At 37.5% G+C, this 19,804-nt stretch overlaps 2 protein-coding genes and 1 non-coding gene across 3 annotated transcripts; 1 reads left to right on the top strand and 2 right to left on the bottom strand.

Annotated features, from left to right (window-relative positions):
* The first annotated feature begins 819 nt into the window (after positions 1-819).
* On the top strand, positions 820-892 carry TRNAR-ACG (transfer RNA arginine (anticodon ACG)). The gene has a single exon. It is a non-coding gene; the product is annotated as a tRNA-Arg (tRNA).
* Positions 893-2,262: 1,370 nt separating this feature from the next.
* Positions 2,263-5,154, bottom strand: LOC143861143 (alpha/beta-Hydrolases superfamily protein). Its single transcript, XM_077372068.1, has 2 exons — positions 4,844-5,154; positions 2,263-3,550 (listed from the first exon to the last, which is right to left on the bottom strand). Exons 1-2 carry the CDS (start codon positions 4,957-4,959, stop codon positions 2,557-2,559), a joined length of 1,110 nt encoding a protein of 369 aa, XP_077228183.1. The 5' UTR covers positions 4,960-5,154; the 3' UTR covers positions 2,263-2,556.
* Positions 5,155-9,000: 3,846 nt separating this feature from the next.
* On the bottom strand, positions 9,001-11,144 carry LOC143862285 (cytochrome b561 domain-containing protein At4g18260-like). The gene is made up of 4 exons (XM_077373302.1): positions 10,735-11,144; positions 10,181-10,342; positions 9,613-9,761; positions 9,001-9,502 (listed from the first exon to the last, which is right to left on the bottom strand). The coding sequence occupies exons 1-4, from the start codon at positions 10,873-10,875 to the stop codon at positions 9,199-9,201; spliced, it is 756 nt and encodes a 251-aa protein (XP_077229417.1). The 5' UTR covers positions 10,876-11,144; the 3' UTR covers positions 9,001-9,198.
* Between the last annotated feature and the right edge of the window lie 8,660 nt (positions 11,145-19,804).

The raw sequence follows: 19,804 nt of genomic DNA, 5'->3' as shown, positions 1-19,804 counted from the left end.
GCAGTTAAAGAAATAAGTCATTTGTTCTCTTCTCCATTCTCATTTCTAATGCTCATCTGAGGGTAAACATGCTATACAGAATGAACTAATGAACATTATTTTGCGTGTGTGAGCGCCCACTTGTGGACTTTTAAAGTTCATGTCTGTAATTACACAACTTGTAAGTTGCATGCTTGCATAACATGATGACTGCAACAGATATTGGGACTATAAACGTTTACCGGCCTAGGAAAAAAATGATCATTGGTGATAAAGATGTATAGCAATTTAAATGTGCGTACAAGTACAACCTCAGAATGAAAGGGAGAGAATTTAGAGAATTCTACTACTGATTTGTAACAGAAAAAAATACAGATTTTAAAGAAGGGTGAGAGAGGGAGAGAGCTAGAGGGCATGCGTGAGGAGAGGCTGAAAAGCACTGAAAAACAGGTTGAAAAACACTTTTGATTCTTGAAACGAGGTTTTTTTTTACCCTTGTTTTTCTATCACTTCTTTTACACTCTCCATACTCATTCCATCTTAATTCTCTCCCTTTCCCATTCTCCCTACCAGATCTCACCACTTTGATAAAGTAATATATCATGGAAAAAATCTTTATGGTTGCCGAACATGGCTAGTTTTCCATGGCATAGCTATCCCTTTGCCGAACAGCCCTTTTTATAGTTGGGCAATCTCATATCAGAAAGTCTATGCAGACAGTCATTGTAGGATCAATGGTAACATGCTAGGTCCCAAGGGTCCCGGGGCTATGTATTGTAAGTTTGTAGCTCATGTCTTTAATAGATATTAATTATTAATTTGGATGCCTAGTAACCAAATGACTCTGTGGCCCAATGGATAAGGCGCTGGTCTACGAAACCAGAGATTCTGGGTTCGATCCCCAGCAGAGTCGATTTTTTCTTTTCTTTTATTTTTATTTGGAAAGTACAAAAATGCCCTTTGTGCTGATATCGCTTCCACCAAGTGCGGGGTCCACCTATTTTGATGATCAAAACCATTCATTTGTTGATATCGCCTTAGATAGGCAGGCTTTGAGTAAAAAAACTTCTTTATCGGATTATCCTGACCCTCTGATTTATTGGGTATATAATCAACGTTTTAGCTTCCAAAATTACCATTCCTCACATAATCTCAGAAAGGAGACTCAATCGGTCAATCCTATAACTTTGCCTGGTCTGAAAGTGCTAAACCATTATGCTTTTTCTCACATTCCCGTAAGAAAGTGTAAGATCTTTCAATTGCTTCCTTTCAAAAAGCAACATAAGCTCATAACTCAAAGGTTAAGCACTCAAGCCAATTACAATAAGAATGGTTATTGAGAAAAACAAAGGCATTTATTTATATAAGAATTACCAAGGCTTTGTTTCTTTCAACATAAGCTTTAGACAATTACAATAAGAATGATTGGCGAGATAAAAAAAAAAAAAAGATTATGACAATTACCAAAAAAAAAAACAATAAGAATGATTATTGAGAACAAAAAAAGGCATTTGTTTACATGAGAATTGGTAAGGCTTTGTTTCTTTGGATGTAGAATGGGCGTAAAGCAAATTTTACACCCATTTTCACTTAAAAATAGGGTAACTTAGAGCCCGAGAAGGAAGGCCAGAATCACTAGCAATCACTGCTTTTCAAATCTGCAGTCAAATCCTAGGGCTCAACCCTGGACATGTGGTGGAAACTACCAAGCTGGGAGGAGAGGACCTTTCCCAGTACAAGAGGACCATGGAGGACGCACCTTTGGTGTACTAGTTGTAGTTCCCATGGTAAACATTGGGGGAGATAATTTGGGAATTGTTACTTCTTCACCAACATAAGTGTAATGAGCAGTTTAAGCTAGATTGGTAAGCTAATTTGGGAATTGTTACTTCTTCACCAACACACAATAAGATAGATAACACCTTGTTGAAGTATTAATGATTAAATAACACTAACTTTAACAGCTTAAGCTGTTGGAGTAATTTGTTGTTTTCACAAACCTCATCAATTAACTAACCACAAGTGACATGAACACCTAAGTAATCTCAAAATAAAGAGGAAAGAAAGCCCTGCAGTAACTCTAAATTAGCTGAGGAAGTGTAAATAGGAATCTCACAGAAGAGCCTGTTCTTAGAACCAAATGCTTGGAAAAGTTTCAGATCCACAATCCACGTACTATCTAAAGTTTAAAATGCTGAAGTTGATCACTTTTTTTTTTTGAAATGGTGTGATTTTATTAGAAAGGATCCACTGAATTTGATCACTTAGAAGTCAAAATCAATAAAAGCAGAGAACAGAAGTAGAAATGAGTATTATTAACAAGTCAAAGTCAAGAAGATCCAAATAGCAAACAGTATACACACATACCATAGCAAAACGTAATAAGAAATCCCCATTTGTTGGGTATGCCTTGAACTCAATTCTCATAATGAGTTTAAACAGGCATTGCAGAAATCGGTTCCAGCCTTTTTGATACACAGTCAAAGACTCAAAGGTATAAAGAGTCTGCACTCAAGAGAAGTCGCAGAGCAAACAATGGGAGAAATAAAAAAAATGAAAACCCACAACAGTGATTGATTACTGAGGCTTTCCCTGAGTTGGTGGTGGAAAGGTGTATAAGGACTTGAGCTGCCTGTTAATGAGCTTGCTGTTGTGAATAGCCAGTTGAAGTTCCATGTCATCAGACCACCACTGCTCCAACCCATGAGCCTCAAGGAATTTCTGTGGACCCTTAGCCATTACAAACAGCTTTGCTGCCACTTGTCCATGAGTTCCAATCTTCGCCTTTTCAGAAAGATCACTAGTCCCCTCATGGTGTTCAGAATTCCCCGCTGGATCGGTGTAGTAACAACAGATGTAGTCACTATTATTCACGTATAAATGCGGTACCCACTTCGTGAGATCCAAACACACCTTTCCGATGCCCCCGGCCTTCTCCTCGGTATTGGAATGAATCTCAGTACTTGCGGGAAATATCGATTTAATTCTCCTCCAAACAATCCCAGCTTTCTCTCCAATGCTTCTCAAACTCATAGCTAATGAAACAGATGGTGGGTTAAACAGATGAGACTCCACAAACACCCCTTGTTTAGCCAATGCTTTACCCACTTGGAGGGCAAAACCAGCTCCTAAAGAATGACCAGCAACACAAACATTGGAGCTTCCAAATCTGTCAACCGCTGATTTTAGTGCCTCCAAAGCTGCATCATATCTAACAGACCCTTTCAAACTTTCCCATGTCAAAAAGCGAAGATCGTCCTCTAAATCCCTCCTAATAGTCGGGCTCTTAAGTAAAGTCCCCCTTAGTGCTAGAACAGCCCTTGGAGCACCGCTCGGTCGCATTAGTATGAAATCAGCCAGTGCCGCAGATCGGTCCCACTCTATAAGTGCTCCAAATATAGAGCCATCTCTTTTGTCCACGAGTGTTTGGGCCAACCTGTACTTGAAGGGCTTCCACCATTTAGGAGCAAGGCCATTTTCTTCTGTTTTGTTCTCTTGTCTGTCGAGCTCAAGCAAGTATACTGCCTGTATGAAGCATGCTATTACAGTTCTTTTGTAGTTACCATCCTTCCTGTAACCCAATTGTTCAGAAAGAAAGTAACAAACTGGAACCTTGGAAGTATATAGACAGAACTACTGAAGGGGGCATCATAACATGGTTTTTTTAGCCTATCACAAACCATTATTGCTGAAGGTGCACCTCATAAAAGTCAAAGTTAAATGTTTACATAATATAGTATGATAAATCTCCCAGAGGAAAATAAGTTAGAAGGCTTTCATGAATCAATTATCGGGAAAAGGAATTTAGATTCCAACTAATCAATAGAGAACTTAAACTTAAACGTTTCCATCATATAGTATGATCAATCTCGAAGAGGAATTATCTGTTGAAGCTTTCACGAATCAATTATCTTATATAAGGAATATAGACCCCAATTAATCAATAGACAAGCATGACAGAACCTGTTACATCATATAGTATGATAAATCTTAGACAAAAATATCAGTTGAATCTTTAATGAATCAATTGTCGGGAAAATGAATTCAGACCCCAGCTAATCAATAGACAATCCGGACACAACCTTGTTCTGTACTTCTATTTACAATTAATGGAAATACACAAAGAAAATTGAACGATCCTACTTTCAAATATTAGAAAAAAAAGAAGCATGTTGCAGTAAATAATCAGTGAATTCAAGCAATGGATTTAACATACAAATCAAATATATCTCATTACTGATACATTGCAATGAACCAAGATGGGTTAATTGTAATCACCAATTTACATATCAGCATGGTTGATTGGCTAGTGTAGAAAAGTCACACCAATGCACGATTCCAACCCAATCAATCAGCTTTTGTTTATGGATTCATGCCTATTATGTTCAACCAACTGTTTCAAGGCCACCACTCCAATGGCTAGGATCATCCGATGGGTGTGACTGACTTTTGTTCAGAAGCACATCCACGGCAGATCTCGCCACATTGACAGTGAATTCATCTCAGTGTACCCAAAAGAGCCTAAACCGAATATATCATACAATTGCAGAAAAATAGAAAGAAAAAAAAAACCCTAATCAAAGGAAATCTATAGTTCCTAAAAACCTCAATCCCAGTTAAAAAGAACCAGAGCTTAAGCCTAGAAGACCCTTCAAAATGTATACCCAGTTCTCTAGAATAGTCTTTTAAAGACCCTGAAATCTCATATCTGCGTTTTCATTACAGAGTACAACTCACAAAACTGACAGATTAAGATCGAGTAACAAAATCCAGGAAAATATCAAAACATAATAGAAGATTTTTAAGCATGGGAAACCCAGTATTTCAGACGACTCTTTAAAAGAAGGGAGAAGATGGCTCTTACCAGCTGGAACTGATTATATCCTTCCAATTTGGTGAAGAAAGGTTTCGAGGTCCTGATACATGAAAATCGTAGGGATGCCCCTTTTCTGATACCTCTTCAACAGATTGCTTTGCCATGACACCTCTGAGCTTCTTCTCCTTCCTCAGGTTTTCTTCTTTGTGACTTTTACAATATAATTAAGAAGAAAGCAGAGAGAGAGAGAGAGAGAGCAACGGTCGGGAATATAAATGAAAGGGGTGAGGGGGCGCTCGTGAGGAAGAGAGGAAGAAAAAGCGTTTTTGCTTTTGGTTGTAGACTTTTTTCAGATTCGATTCGATGCTGTTTTTCTAGCTGAAACGCCTGGAAAGTTCAAACTCCGCTATCATGCTTCCAACGGTCATATTTCCTTCAGATGTAGCCTAGTTTTTCTTTCCTTTTTTATTCTCTATTTGGCACGAGCGACTATTTCGTAAGCAGGTGGATGAATTTCTCTAAACAAAAACAAAAAATTACCTAAAATCCCCTCGGTGCAACTCCGGTCGGGTTGGATCGGGTTGGGCTAGCCAACCCTAGCCCATCCAAGATAGTATTCCCTCAACCCTAACTCGACCCAACCCGAGCCTTGGGTTGAGGAGGATGGTCAACCCTAACATAACCCGCCTCAAAATCTCTCAACCCTAACCCAACCCATCTAACCTGGTGGTTTTTTTTCCCAAATCGGGTCAGATTGAGTCAAGTTGGGTTTGGGTTTTCCTAGGGCCAAACAGAAAAATACAAGGAAAATGACACAATCCTAAGAAAATCACAATAAAATTAGAAGATGAAGGTCGGGATCGAGTCGGGTTGGGTTGCCAATGCATCAACCCTTACCCAACCCCAAATTAAATCGGGTTGGGTTTCCCAATCCTAACCTAACCCAACCTAAGGAAATGCCAACCCAACCCGAGCCAAAAATCGGGCTGAACCTGTCGGGTTCGGGTTGAGCCCGACCCAAGTTGCACCCTACTGTAAATAATAGCTTTCATGTCATGCAAATTGTAATTAACCAAAGTTAGGTTAGTTTGGATGTGCAATCTAATTGGATTTTAGGTGCAATTTGTGTGTATGGATTTGCCATTTCGAAACCTAGTTAAACCAAGAAATGGAAAGCTTATTTGGAGTACAGTGAGTTAAAAGGCACTTGCACCTTTGACCTCTTATATTGTTTTTGGGCCTTGCTTTAAGCGTTCATCATTTTGGGTCCCATAAGGGGAACATGTATGTGCAATCGAGACCGTTGATCCCAGAGAACATGGTGCGATGGCCCAAATGGCATTCATCCCATCCAAATTGGACATCCCATGCCTAATATAAAGCACTGCAAAAATCAAAACTTTAGCCTTTCTTGATGGAACACTAAAAGACACTTGATGGATCAAGGTCCTAGGATCATCCGATCAAGGTATCCTCCACCCACGCCCCCAAGTGTAAATTTCTGGCTCTGACCCTGATTATGTAGTGTAGCAAATAGTGTTCTTGCAACCCACAGTTTGTGAAGTTGAGGTTCAAATGATCATGGCATAGGAATATAGAATAGTAGAAGTCTCAAAATCAGTTGAGGCGCCAAATTTCTTCACTATTGTTAAAGAATAAAAGATTAAATAACGCCAACTCTAACGGGTTAAGCTTTTGGAGCAATTGGTTGTTTCACATGGTGTTGGAGCAATGGTCCTGGTTTCAAAACTCCTTGTTATTAAAAATCCACTTGTAATGGTCAACCTAAAAGAGGGGCCACATATGCCATGTGTAGGCCAACCCTAAAAAGAGGGGCCCCACGTGAGGGGGAGTATTAAAGTATAAAAGATTAAGTAACGCAACTCCAACAGCTTAAGTTTTTGGAGTAATTGGTTGTTTCACAGCTACCAGATAGCTACCAGATGCGCCCATTACTTCCGTAGAATGGAAATTTTGGAATTATACCTTTCCTCTTGTTCATTGCACTTATTTCTTGACGAGTATGATTGCCTTTGTATTTCTTACGAACAAATCTTGTTCTTCATCTTTTGGGAGTACCCTGTTCTTTGCTTGCAATTCCTTATATGGTTGTAGGGTAGATTTCTTACGAACAAATCTTGTTCTTCGACTTTTTGTAGTACCCTGTTCTTTGCTTGCAATTCCTTGTATGGCTTTAAGGTAGATTGGAAACATGTAACTTCCTCTGAGACTTCACTGATTTGGAAGGAGTAGCCTGCCTGCATCTTCCAAAAGCAATGCCTGTTATTCAGTTCTATTGTCTACCATGCATTGCATGTCATTTGTTATATAGGTGCAGCTTGCCAATTAAAATTATAAAAAAAAGGGAGATGATAAATCATCACCCCCTCTAGGATAATTCGTACCCCTTGACATCCACACCAGAATAGATGGTGTTTTCCGAAAAAACCTGCTAGTGGAGGAAGACCCCATAGGGATAAGAGACATAGGCTGAAGAGAGCCAAAAAAGTATCTTTTGTGCAACCGTACATGAGATTTTCACTTCATACGGCTCCTCGTTCAATTCTTTCCAAGTAATTGGATCCTTTTCCTCGTTCGGATAGAATCGGTCTGGGACGGAAGGATTCAAACCTCCGAGTAACGGGACCAAAACCCGCTGCCTTACCACTTGGCCACACCCCATTTAGATTTCATTTCAACACTAATAACACTAATATTGTTATCGGTAAGCAAATTACTCTTGCTCCAAGAACAGAAGACCGTGTAGGTTGTAAGAGATGTGAATCCGCTTGCCCAACAGATTTCTTGAGTGTCCGTGGGAGGGGGGAATCACTCATTGAGCAAATAGTACTTCTTCAATGAATTTATAAAATTTTAAAAAAAAAAGAAGAAAAGGGCAAATTTTCAGATGATGTACCAGCAGTGCATCAAAGATGCAGTCGTCGATTTTCCCGAGAGGCCACAATTACCGTGAGCAAACATATATATTAATGACGAGGAAAGCATTTTTCAAAGACGAAACATCTGTAGCTTTCCATTTACTGATCCCATCTTTCAAGGAATCGATCCCCCCTTTGACTGTACAAGAATATGTGGAGCTCAGCATGTCTGGAAGCACGTATAGGAGGTTATCTCCTGATATGGCTCAAGAAAGAATGATTCGAGTTTGAATTTATGCTATGCATATCATATAGTGACAAATGTATCCATAAAATCATCAATTATACTGTAAATTAAAAAATCTACTCCTTACTCAAGTTCCTAGTGAGAAGTGAGAACCAACCTATATTTCATTGATTCATTTTACTTTTATTTTATTTTCGGAATTACTTATTCATTATTCAATTTCGACAAACAAAATGTGAAATTATGTGATGAACGTACGGGAAAACCCTATTCGGATTTTCCCAAGATCTTTGGAATTCAGCGGTGAATTATCCTAGAGGGGGTGCGGATTCATCATCTCCCAAAAAAAAAATTGTTGCATAGGTGCAGCTTGCCAGTTAAAATTGTAAAACTGGCGTAATAATCTCTCTCAGCCACAAAAATGCTTGCTATTTGTGTAGAACATCTTCAAATAACTTCACACTTCTGCTAGATATACTAATAGAATCTTCCAGGCTTTTGAAGATTGTGAGAGACCCAACATCACAGTACAAGGACTGCGAATTGGGTCATTCCTTATAACTATTCATGGATTGGTTCAACCGAAGATGATACTGTCTCAGCTTTGGCTTAATCTCACTTGGATATTTAGTCTGGATATATGAGACTTGCATCCCTTATAGGGTGCTTTAAAAAAGAAATATGATAAGCTGTGCCTAAATTTTGAATGTTGTTGGCTTGTTGCCCACATTTTTGGATAAAAATATGCAAATAATACTCATTAGTTCCAGGATTTAAAAATGATGGTATTCAAAAAACCGCATAGTTTTTTTTCTTACTTTATAAAATTTTATTGATTATTGTATAACAACAATTGTTTGCCCCCTTGGAGCAAATTCCTTGCTCCGTCCCCGATAGGGACCCTAGAGTCTTTGTGCATAATCATGGTCTTGATAGAATACAATTGTATCCTTATTCGATTTATTATATGCTTGGAGAATTATCATTATCTGATGCTTTTACTCTCATCTTCTTCTTCCCTCTCCCCACTTTACTAGGATTTCAGTATGCAAGCCTAGTATTATATTGCAAAACAGAAATGACAATCCCCACATGTCATTATACAAAATTATCTACATTTGATTCTTCTTATACAGTACATCAATGCCTTTCTTATTCTCTAAATCCCATGAAATTCATCCTCCCATCTCTGAATCAGAAACCCAAAAAGGGCAATGAAGAAGTAAGGTAAAAGAACCATGTCAGTTGGGAAAAATCATTGTACTCATTGGTTCTCATCAAGGCATTGCCAACTCCTTTTGGTTGTTTCTTGGAGACATTACTTGATCAGTTGGTCTGATTTGCTCCTCACCTAAAATCACTCCTTGCTTCTTCATGTACTCCCACCTATCTTGGAAGATATATAGGAAAGCAATGAGAGAAACCTCAGCAGAGAAGAGAATGCTCCAAAGCTTTACACTTCTTGAGGTCTTTGTCTGATAGGCATATAAACCAGTGTAGATGTTGATGATTCCCAATATAGAAACTCCAGTTCCAAGCATCCAATGCACAAAATACCATTTACTCCTTCCTTTAACTCCTCTACAGAAAAACAATAATCAAATTCTGAGCAAAAAACACGAGGTGGTGGGGATCTAAATGGATGAAAAGTAGTCGACCGGGGAAGCCAAGAGAAAAAGTAGAGGGTTTACCTTTGGGGTCTGCAAAAACCAATCAAGGGTTGCACCCATATGAGAGCATAGAGAGCCAACCCAATCCTTTGATGGGTGTTATTGAAGGAATTATCGAAGTTTTTGATAGACATAATTGCTCCAGCAGTGGCAAGAAGAACTGAAGCTATCTATCAACCAAATAAAATGCATTTGCATATTTCAGTACAATAGAAAAAGAAAATCTGGTATCTGAATATAGAAAAGTTACCTAATGATATTTCTTCTCTTTCCTATTTTGACCATTGCCTTTCTTGCACTCCAAGTGCAAGTATCTATTAATTATAATCTTAGTAATCATCTTTTAATAAGCAGAAAGTTAAGTAGGGACTAGTTATACCTGAGCAAACTGTAAGGAAACTAAACTATTTCTAAAGTTTACTTTCATAAACTTTACTCCCATCATAAAAGACTAAAATGGCTGTTGAATAAACAAAGTTTTGTGGGTTTGATTATGATTCATGAACATGAAAAGGGAAATTTGGGTCATTCATAAAATAAAGGAAAATGTTGTCATTTGGGCCATGGAACAGAAGAGAAACAAGCTCACCTGCAGAATAACATGGCAGTAGAAAAGAACCTTGAGCCTTTTCCGACATTCCTGTCTGTTGGACATTCTAATTATAACTATCCCAGCAGGCATTAGAAACCCCATGGAAGCCCATAGGAGAAAGCCATGGAGTGTAATTTGGAATGAGAGTTGAGGGCTGAGCTGTAAATATAACCAAAAATCAGAAAGTGAAGTCCCCTAATTAAAACACCTAATTTACTAAGTTTCAGAAATTATAATTTAGAAAATTCTCACATACTACAAAATTTTGGAGATAGACTTGCAATTTATTGGTTTAAGCTACTACATTAGATTCTAAACATAGAGAAACAAATCCCAGTTTTCTAATTCTATGTTTGGAAGAACAAATGAGAGACTTTGGAGATTAAGTTTTGGAATTATTGTATTCACAAAATACATTGGGTTCTTGACAATTTTTTAGAAGAAAAAAGCGACAATTCTCGTCATATGTTTAAAAGAAAAAAAGAAATGTTATGGGAATTGATTTTTCGCTAAAATTGAAGGAAATTTTTTGTTTCTGATAAATTAAATACCTTGTGAACTGGATGCTTGTTGGTTCTGTGGCTGCCAACCGGTTTCACTGGTTCATTAGATGATCCCACAAATGGAAGAATGGTAAGAACAATAAAACTTGCATGAATCACTTGAAAAACCATCCTATGAAACTCTTGCATTTCCAATCTCTCAAGAAAACAAGGAAAAGCCAATCGAAATTCTACAAGAACCACTCCCTTTGCTTAGAATTTGGGACTCTCAATACCAATTAATGACTAAACAACTTGTTTATACAGTAATATGTTCACCTCTTGTCTTAAAAGTACATTTTCTTTCTGTCGATATGAGACCGAATATGCAAGTTTGTCAATAATGAAGAAGCTCCCATATATATGCTTTGAATTAGTTAAAAGTGCTTTTGAATGGACTTTAATGGTTTTGGCGGGGGCGTTTGAATATAAAAGAATGTGGGGATTGGGTTTTCAGCTTAGCTGTTTACTTTTTTAGCTTTTGGGTTTGATAGTGGTGAAAGGGTATGTGGAGTTGCAGGCTTTAATGTAGAGGCAGGAAGAAGAGACATTTCTGCAAGTAGTGATCTGAAAAGAGAGAAAAGTGGAGATACAGAGGGTATGGAAGTATATCTTCTGCATTCCCACTACAAAAATGGGTGTGCCACAATAAAAGTACCACCATATAAACAGAGACAGTATGTACTATAGGTATCATATGCTGTTGAATTTATTTAAATGTACATGCATACATATTGTGTATGTGGACTTGTGTGTCTTCTTCTGTAAAAAGAACCAAGATTAAGCAAATGTCTTATTTAAGCTAACTAGAGTCACTGGTACACTCAACAACTTAACAATCCATAGCTTATTTGTTGATAGTGAGCATTTCAGTCTAAGCTTGGCTTAATTAGGGAGGCCCAGTGCACGAGGCTCCCGCCATTGCGGGGTCTGGGGAGGACAAGATGTACGCAGCCTTACCTCTGATTTGCAGAAATACTTTTAAAAAAAAGTGACCCAACTTACATATGGCCGGTAGACTAATCTTGTATTCACGTACAAATTAAAAACTCCATTATCTTAACAATCGTTGTATTTGGGCGTATAAAGTTTGCATGTAACAATAAAAATTTATGTTAAAGGCACAAAATAGAGATGAGATTTATCTATTAAAATCCTAATACTAATTTAAAATGCAGAATGATCTGGTGAATATAATACTATTGCACACCCAAATTTCAGTGTATGCATCATTTGACACTGCTTGAGCCATATCATATAGTTGTGGCCCAAGCCCATCTCCACCATCTAATCATGATCAAACATGCTGAATGGTATTATATAACGAGCATGCACTCAAGCTTCGTGTGTATACTTGTACGGATCCGATTTACAAGTTGGTGTGTGCACGGTTCACGTGCTTGTATGGGGCTCTCTGATGTCTAGTATCTACAAGACTAACAGAAAGGCTGATAAGTCAAGAGAATGATTGCTGACACGTCAAAATACGATCATACCCACAAAAGATTGGAATTGCTTGCGTCTTCAAATACATCATTATCAACATTCTTTCGCATAAAATTACTGTAGTAACTATGTCACCTTAACCGGCCCCAAAGGCCAAAACCCAATATATGGCTTATTTATAAACATGTTGAGAAAATTGTGCAAAACTAAACGGAAACTAAAAAACAAAACACAAACAACAACATCGAGATTTTACGTAGTTTGGCCAAGATGCCTACAGCAAGGATGAGAACACGATCTTCATTATGAGAAAATAAAATTACAAGGATTACAACGGATTAACACAAAACTCATAAACCCGCAACCCTTTCTTTGTCCTCTCAATCAGGACAATACGCGAAAGCAACCCGAGAGAAAACACAAGAGATAACCCAAAGAACCTGAGAAAACCACTTTCTCCTTTTCTCCGTATCTTTCCTTTTCTGTCTCTTTCAATCTCTCTTCTCCTACTTCACGTAGCTGCGAAGAACACGAGAAAAATCCCTCTTGTTTCAGTTGTCCCTTAAGCCTTTCCCCCCAAGAACCGTCTCTTGCCTTTTTATATCTTAGGTTTTAAGAAAACTAAATCAACATAGTTTCCAACAAGGTTTTAAATTTCGGTTTCGGAATGCGTTTCGGTCCCCACGAAACCGAAATTTCAACAAAATTTCGGACCAAATCTATCGAAATCAAATCAAGTAACATTTTACATAGTACAAAATTTTGGCAAAATTACCGAAATTTCGGGATAACATTAAATAAGGAATAAAAACCATATTTTTTTGGTGATACATATCCCTTAGATTTTGGGGAAAACAAAATTTCAATCGAAATTTCAGTCGAAATTTTGTAACGTTTCGACTTCACCCAATTTCGATTTCGGTCTTAACCGAAACCCGAAATTTCGATTTCGGTCAAAATTTAAAACCTTGGTTTCCAAACATAACTAGGAAATAAGTCAACTTTCTATTTTGACTTCCAATAACCGTGGGAAACAAGGCAACTTTTTCAACAATCTCCACCTTGACTTGTTTCTCAGCCACAGAGAGAATTTTCATTGATGTTGCCACCGGTCCCATGTCGTCGCAAATCACTGTTGACGGTCTATATTCCAATATACCCGCTACACACCATCGAATCACCTTGAATTGGTTCCGACTCGACATAAATCGATCAACACGGCCAATGGGCATGTGCAGCTCCAAACCGTTCACCCCCATCGTGGTCTTAGGGACACTAGTCACTGTGTCCCCAACCAAACGATATAATATGCTACTCTCAATATCAGTCATCTTCTCCACCTTCACATCATTTCACTTCAGTGCCTTAGCAAGGCCTTGTTGAACAAGGATGTCCTTCACCCTCATCTATTGAGATGAAACTACTCTCTCCGTCAATGCTGAACTCGGTAGAAACCGATTTTGCCACCATCTCATATCACCTTCATTATGAAGCTCCACCTCGAACTAGAATTTCTCGGACAATCTTTATACCTCTGGCAATCCATCTAATTTTGATCTAACAACGACACCTACAATCGCTCAAAATGCAGCATGACAACGAAACGTGTCCATCATGAACCAAAATAATTTTGGACCTTAGGATATATCACCACATCAAGAATTGTCGAGATATCACTAGAGAAGAAATCCAAAAATTAATTTTCATTTTGTGCGATGAATTACTGTCATAATGCAAGACATCTGCACAGCAATTAAGATAGAACACCGCTCCTTGCAATTAAATGACTTTAGCTACTTTCATCCGAAACCAAGTCCTTTTTTGTAGTTGTGGCACCGGCCTTGCAGTTCTAATGTACTTGTGTTCTTCTAACCGTTCATTTGTCTAGCCCCACCACATATGTGCCAAGATGAAAATGTCATGACTGAATGACCTTAACAACATACAATCTACGCCCTACAAATTTCTGGACAGAGCCAAAAGGACTAGGTGTTTGGATTAAAAAGCAAAAACCCATTGACTGAAGTTGAATTAGGATTGAATGGCTTCAACAAGTAAAAAATTATTTTGATTGAAAGTCCAATTAAGTTCATATTTTTGCTGTGATCCATCTATTATAAGGTCCACTAGATGGACTGCTCCACTTAATGAGGTGAGAACCACAAGTGTGCTCAGGGGTACCAATGGACCCGGACGGTTTAATGGATCAATAATGGACAGGATTTGGGCTAAAAAACTGGATCCGAACCCTGTCATATTTTGGATCGTGACCCAGACGTAACCACTCTGATGAGAGTGACAAGATCCGAATGGAGGGTGCCAATGTACTAAACTACCCTTCATACTTTTGGGGGTATTTTCATAATCTTAAAAATCATATTCATAACAAAAAAAATATTTCATTTTCTTGCTTATTCTTTCAATGAAGATTCTCGTTACTCTTTAAGGCCATGTTTGAATTGCAAGAAAAACATTTCTTGCAGGAAATTTTGTCTTAAGAAATGTTTTTCGATTCCACAATTTAAAGGAAACTGATATGGGTATGGCTTATTTAGAGGGATATAATAATAAATTGAAGGTCTCTCTAGAAAAAAAAATAAAAAGTTTTTTCTTTTCCAAACATTTCTACAAATTCCTGCAATCAAACAGGGCTTAAGTTTCTTCCCTCTCTTAACCCTAAGTCCTAACTGTGTACAACTTAAGTTGGACCTAGGACGCTCCTATGAATGGTCGATTCGAAATGGATCATGATCCATACTCATAACAGGTCCACTCCTACTCTGAAAAAACACTACAAAAAAGATTTGACCGATAAGTGATCTGAACGGATCGGGACACTCCTAGTCCGGATGACTACTCATAACAGGTCCACTCCTATTCTAAATGCCCAAAGTGCCTCTTGGTATGAAAATGACACCTAAGAATTTACAGCAAAAGCTCTTTTCTTGTAGCATTGGCATACACGTAGTCAGTAGTAATTGCTAGAAGAAACGCATGTTTGTGAATCCTGGCTTTGAAAACTGTACACAATGGATTGATACAGGAAAGGAATCCATAAAAGGTGGCTCATAACACCTTTAATCTCAAATATAGTCTTGCATTGATTGTAGAAACGTACCCTATTCCAATGGACCACTTCACTATATTTTTAAAAAACCATGATGATGTTATGGACTCTACAACTTTTGATCCATCTGTACAAATCCATATCCTTATCCTGATGGGCCCCCATGCTATCATCATCTTCACTCACCACATGAAGTCATAATAGTATTCGTTTTGTTGTTGACATGTCACATTTGGTTCCAACACCCATGTCCACCATGAAATAATGAGCTTGAAAGAATACAAGTACGGGAATTAATCTTAAGTTGAATGCAATGGAAAAGGCATCTCTCCTTTTCACTAAAGAGAGGCGAGATAGTAAGAGGAAGAGAATCTCTTTCTAATGGATCCTTATGTAGAAGACAAGATGATTTAGATCAATAATTATAATTCAGCGTGGAGTAGGACGGCAGGGGATCACCACATCTGGTTTTCAGGAAGTGTTTATTTGATCTCGTTTCTTGCGGACTCGGGATCGAAATCCTAACTTCACGAGAAAGAGAAACTCAGAGTCGCCGCCTAGGTTAGGGCTTAGCACCCGTGCTTGTTCTTCCAATGAATTGAGTAACAGTACTCGAATTTTGTTGGAAGAGTAGTAACCAAAGGAGTTCTTTTGCTCTGGACCTAGAACCTTATCTTTTGCTCTGTTTGTTTAAGGCATGGTCCTTACAGATATCTGGGTAAGGGTCATAGTTACAGTCGGGGAAGGTGTTAGGCACCCCTCTTGGTCTCTCAACTTAGATTGGCATTTTTCAAAGGATTTAACCAGGATAACTTATCTTTTTATCCTTTACTAAGATTATGCTTAATTCCAGGATGTAAATAAAGTGAATTTACAAAAAAAGAACTCAAAATAAACGGTAGTTATCCTGATTGAGATCGTATGTTGTACCATGAGTCCCAAAAGATCTCGCAACTGATCACAATCAGGTTAACTGAAATCTAACGGAAAAGACAGTACGAAAAGTAAAAGAAAGGTAAAGGGATTTATATCATAAGTTCTGAGGGCAAATAAGAGCCGGAGATCTTATAATGTCACCACCTCGTACCTTACTTTGTAAAGGAAATTGAAGAAAATAAAAGAAAGGGAGAGGAATTTATAGACATTGTCTGATTCTCAGAGATAGAGATTTTTTTTTTCTCTATACCAAAACTTGTAATAAAGAGTCTGTTAATGAAGCTAGATATCTCTATAATCTCGTTCTAATGAAAGTAGACATTGCAGGGTCTCAGGGATTTGGATTTTGTTTCCCTATATTGCCATTGTAATAAAGAGGCTGTTAGTGGAATTTGTTTGAAGAATAATCATTTAGAGTGTACTTAAAAACACGATATATTTCACTAACAACCTCCAATTGGAAAAAGAAATCACTATGATTGTGGGTGTTGATATCATCTTTTATTCCTTAAATGAAAGAAATGTCAATATATAGATCAAACAAGAAAGGTAATCAAAAGGATCACCCCCACACACTCCATGATTATACTCATTCCTGCCTTGTTTCTATGGACAAAAACCATGAGTCTGAATGGTTTGTTTCGGAGAAAGGAATATATTATATATAAAGAAAAAAAATACTCAGTGAAATGGAAGTAGGCAAAAAACGTTTTTTGCATGATAATAAATGTGGTCACCCCAAGGGTTAGGTTGTGTTCGGCAACCATTCTCCATCTGCATTCTTAGTTGTGGTGAATGAGAAATCCCGAAAATAATGTTCTCCAAATAATGAGATTTTCCGAAACGACTATGATCCGGTTCAAAAGATTCTCATTATCCCGTTTCAGCCCCTTAAGTTCAAGAATCCTGATTCCAAATCGTAGCTTACGTACTGTTCTTAAAAAACAATTGCTCTTTTTTTTTTCTTCCTGTTTTTAGAGACACCATCATAGCTTTCCAACGTGTTTTGGTTAATTTTTGACTGCATTAACATGGCTATAGGATCCCCGATGTCCTTTTAATCATTTGTTTTGTTAAATAAAACTTCCAGGCTTTAATGAAGGGATATTATTTATAGGGGTGGAATTTTACAAGATATCTGCAGAGATACTTGCGAAGGGTTTGGGTGGGATCGATCAATTCTACTTTCCTGAATTTCCTTTGACATGCTTGATGTTAGGGTATGTATATTAGATATAGTAACATCTGACCGTTGCCTAATCTACCACATCTAACACCCTAGATCCAACGGGCGGATCTTACTAGATCTAATATAATCTAATACTTGGCGCATTACAAGCTAAGATCACAATATGATGTCGATCTGAAAGAATTTCATTATACTGCAAATTAAAAAAACATGGTTTGATTGGAATGTTCTCATGAATGTGGTTAGGGAAGGAAAAGAAAACTATGGAAAATAAATTTTCCCACGAAAAATAATATATCAGGGTCTAATAGGTTTGCAATTTTCCTTGTTTGGATTGCTGGATTTTTTTGGAAAAGTTTGTAAAGGAATACTCTTTCAAAAATTTCCTACTCTATTTAAGCACGAAAAAGGTAACCTCAACCAACCTTACTCAATTTTCACTTAGTGCGGCCTTCAACTTATGATGATATCCCTCTAGATTAATAATAATCATATTATTGCCATCAAAATTGTGGCAAGAAAATTTTTCTCGTTAAAAATTTACATCATAAATGTTTTTCTTGTAATCAAACCTGGGTTGAAAAATGTGGAAAATGTTTGATATTGAAAAAATAAATTAATAATAATCATATTATTTCCATCTAAATTGTGGAAAGAAAAAATTTCTCGAGAAAAATTTCCATCAGAAATGCTTTTTTTTGTAATCCAAACCTAGCTTGTAAAATGTGGAAAATGATCGATTTTGAAAAGACAAATCCATGGAAATTGAGTTTACCAAACATAGGAAAACTCACTTTCCAAAAGAAGAATTTTCGTGTCTGGTTGCGCGGCATAGACTCGAAGAGTAGTGAAATAAGTAGTTAACTGGGGGGAAACGAGCATTGGATTTGCCTAGAATTACCTCGAAGAAAGGTGGTAAGTAGTGTTTGGTTGTGCATCATAGACTCAAAGAGAGTAGGGAATAAGTAGAGGGCATCATTACCAATATAGAGAAGAGATAAAGGGAAGACAGGAAGAGAGAAATAGAGAAAAGGCACTATTCCCTAGAAATTTAATGTAAAATTTCACTTTTTTTTGGATTTTGGTTTGGAAGCTATAAGAAGGGAATAAGAATGCTACATAAGTACTTGCAATAATTAGCCATATAGGAGACATCTCAGGTGGTCTCCATGAAGTTGAATGCTATATTGAATAAAACTTGGCTCCAGACCGGTCTGGAGGAAGTTCCCTCCAGACCCTTTGATAATAGTGTAAAAACATGGGGTGTGGAAGTATCAATTCGTTTTGAAAATAAAAAGTTGGTGTGGATTTGATATTTCCACACCTCCTGATATTAGAGGGGCTGGAGAAACTTCCTCCAGACCGATCTGGAGCCAAGTTCTGTTATGCTATATTGGTAACCAATCTTGGAATTTTGCTAATGTGACACCCAAATGCCAAGCAAAATCCCTAAGCCTCCCAGGCTTTTGCAAAAGAAATCTTTTACTTTGTTTTATTTGCAAAAAGAGTCTTCTACAATTTGCAAATAGAGTCATCAATTTTGCAATCATGCTATGCCAGCAATTTGTGACCAAAATACCCAGGTGGATTATTTTGTACTCATAAAAAGATAAAATGTCCTCATAAGTAAAAAGACGAAAATTACCTTATAAAAAGACCAAAATATCCATGATGCTCAGTATTATGTTTCGTGCGTCCCACCAACTCAATTCGAACCCGTGCATTAGGTGGGGCCCACCATTTTGCCTCATGTTTTGATGGGCCAAGTCCACCGATCCACCCGAGCCCATTTATAGAGGGTGGGGCCCACCATTTTACACCTCATGTTTTTTGATGGGGTGGGCCTGTTTTTCCACAGCCTTACATTGCATTACCAAGAATGCTATATATAGAAATGATATTCCCATACTATTGATTCAAAACCTAACAAGGGCCGTCATGGGTATTTTGGTCTTGTTACATGATAAAAAAAAAAAAATTTCGCTTTTAAGGACATTATGGTCTTTTTAATAAGTCAAAGACAATCCAACGTGGGTATTTTGCAAATGTGTTCTATTTGCAAACTAAACTAGAAGACTCCTTTTGCAAATATAGCAAAGTCAAAAGAAGGTTTCACATCAATTTCAAACCATTCATTTTTCAGTTTTTATTGTTCATACTCCATGCACCAAAACATCTTTTGTTGGACAATCGTAACAATTCAATTTATATATAGGGTGTAAAAATGATGTGGGTCTCAGTATTGATTTATCTGAACCGTCCGCTTGATAGCCCTCGTTTGGATCTTCTACGACCCAGAATCTTGCTAATCATCCTATTCAAACATCTAACAATATGTATCTTTGTAGTTCAACATGAGAAGCCAAAAGCTACATACAACAACCGTTCACATCCAATGCCAGCAGTAGACATTATTCTATGTTAGTATTGCATGATTGGCG

This window comes from Tasmannia lanceolata, unplaced genomic scaffold, assembly GCF_043159265.1.
Source record: "Tasmannia lanceolata isolate RefF3 unplaced genomic scaffold, GAP_Taslan_0.1 ptg000037l, whole genome shotgun sequence".
NCBI classification, from domain to species: Eukaryota; Viridiplantae; Streptophyta; class Magnoliopsida; order Canellales; family Winteraceae; genus Tasmannia; species Tasmannia lanceolata.
Note: the sequence above shows the minus strand (reverse complement) of the source record. Positions and strands in the feature narration are given on the sequence as shown.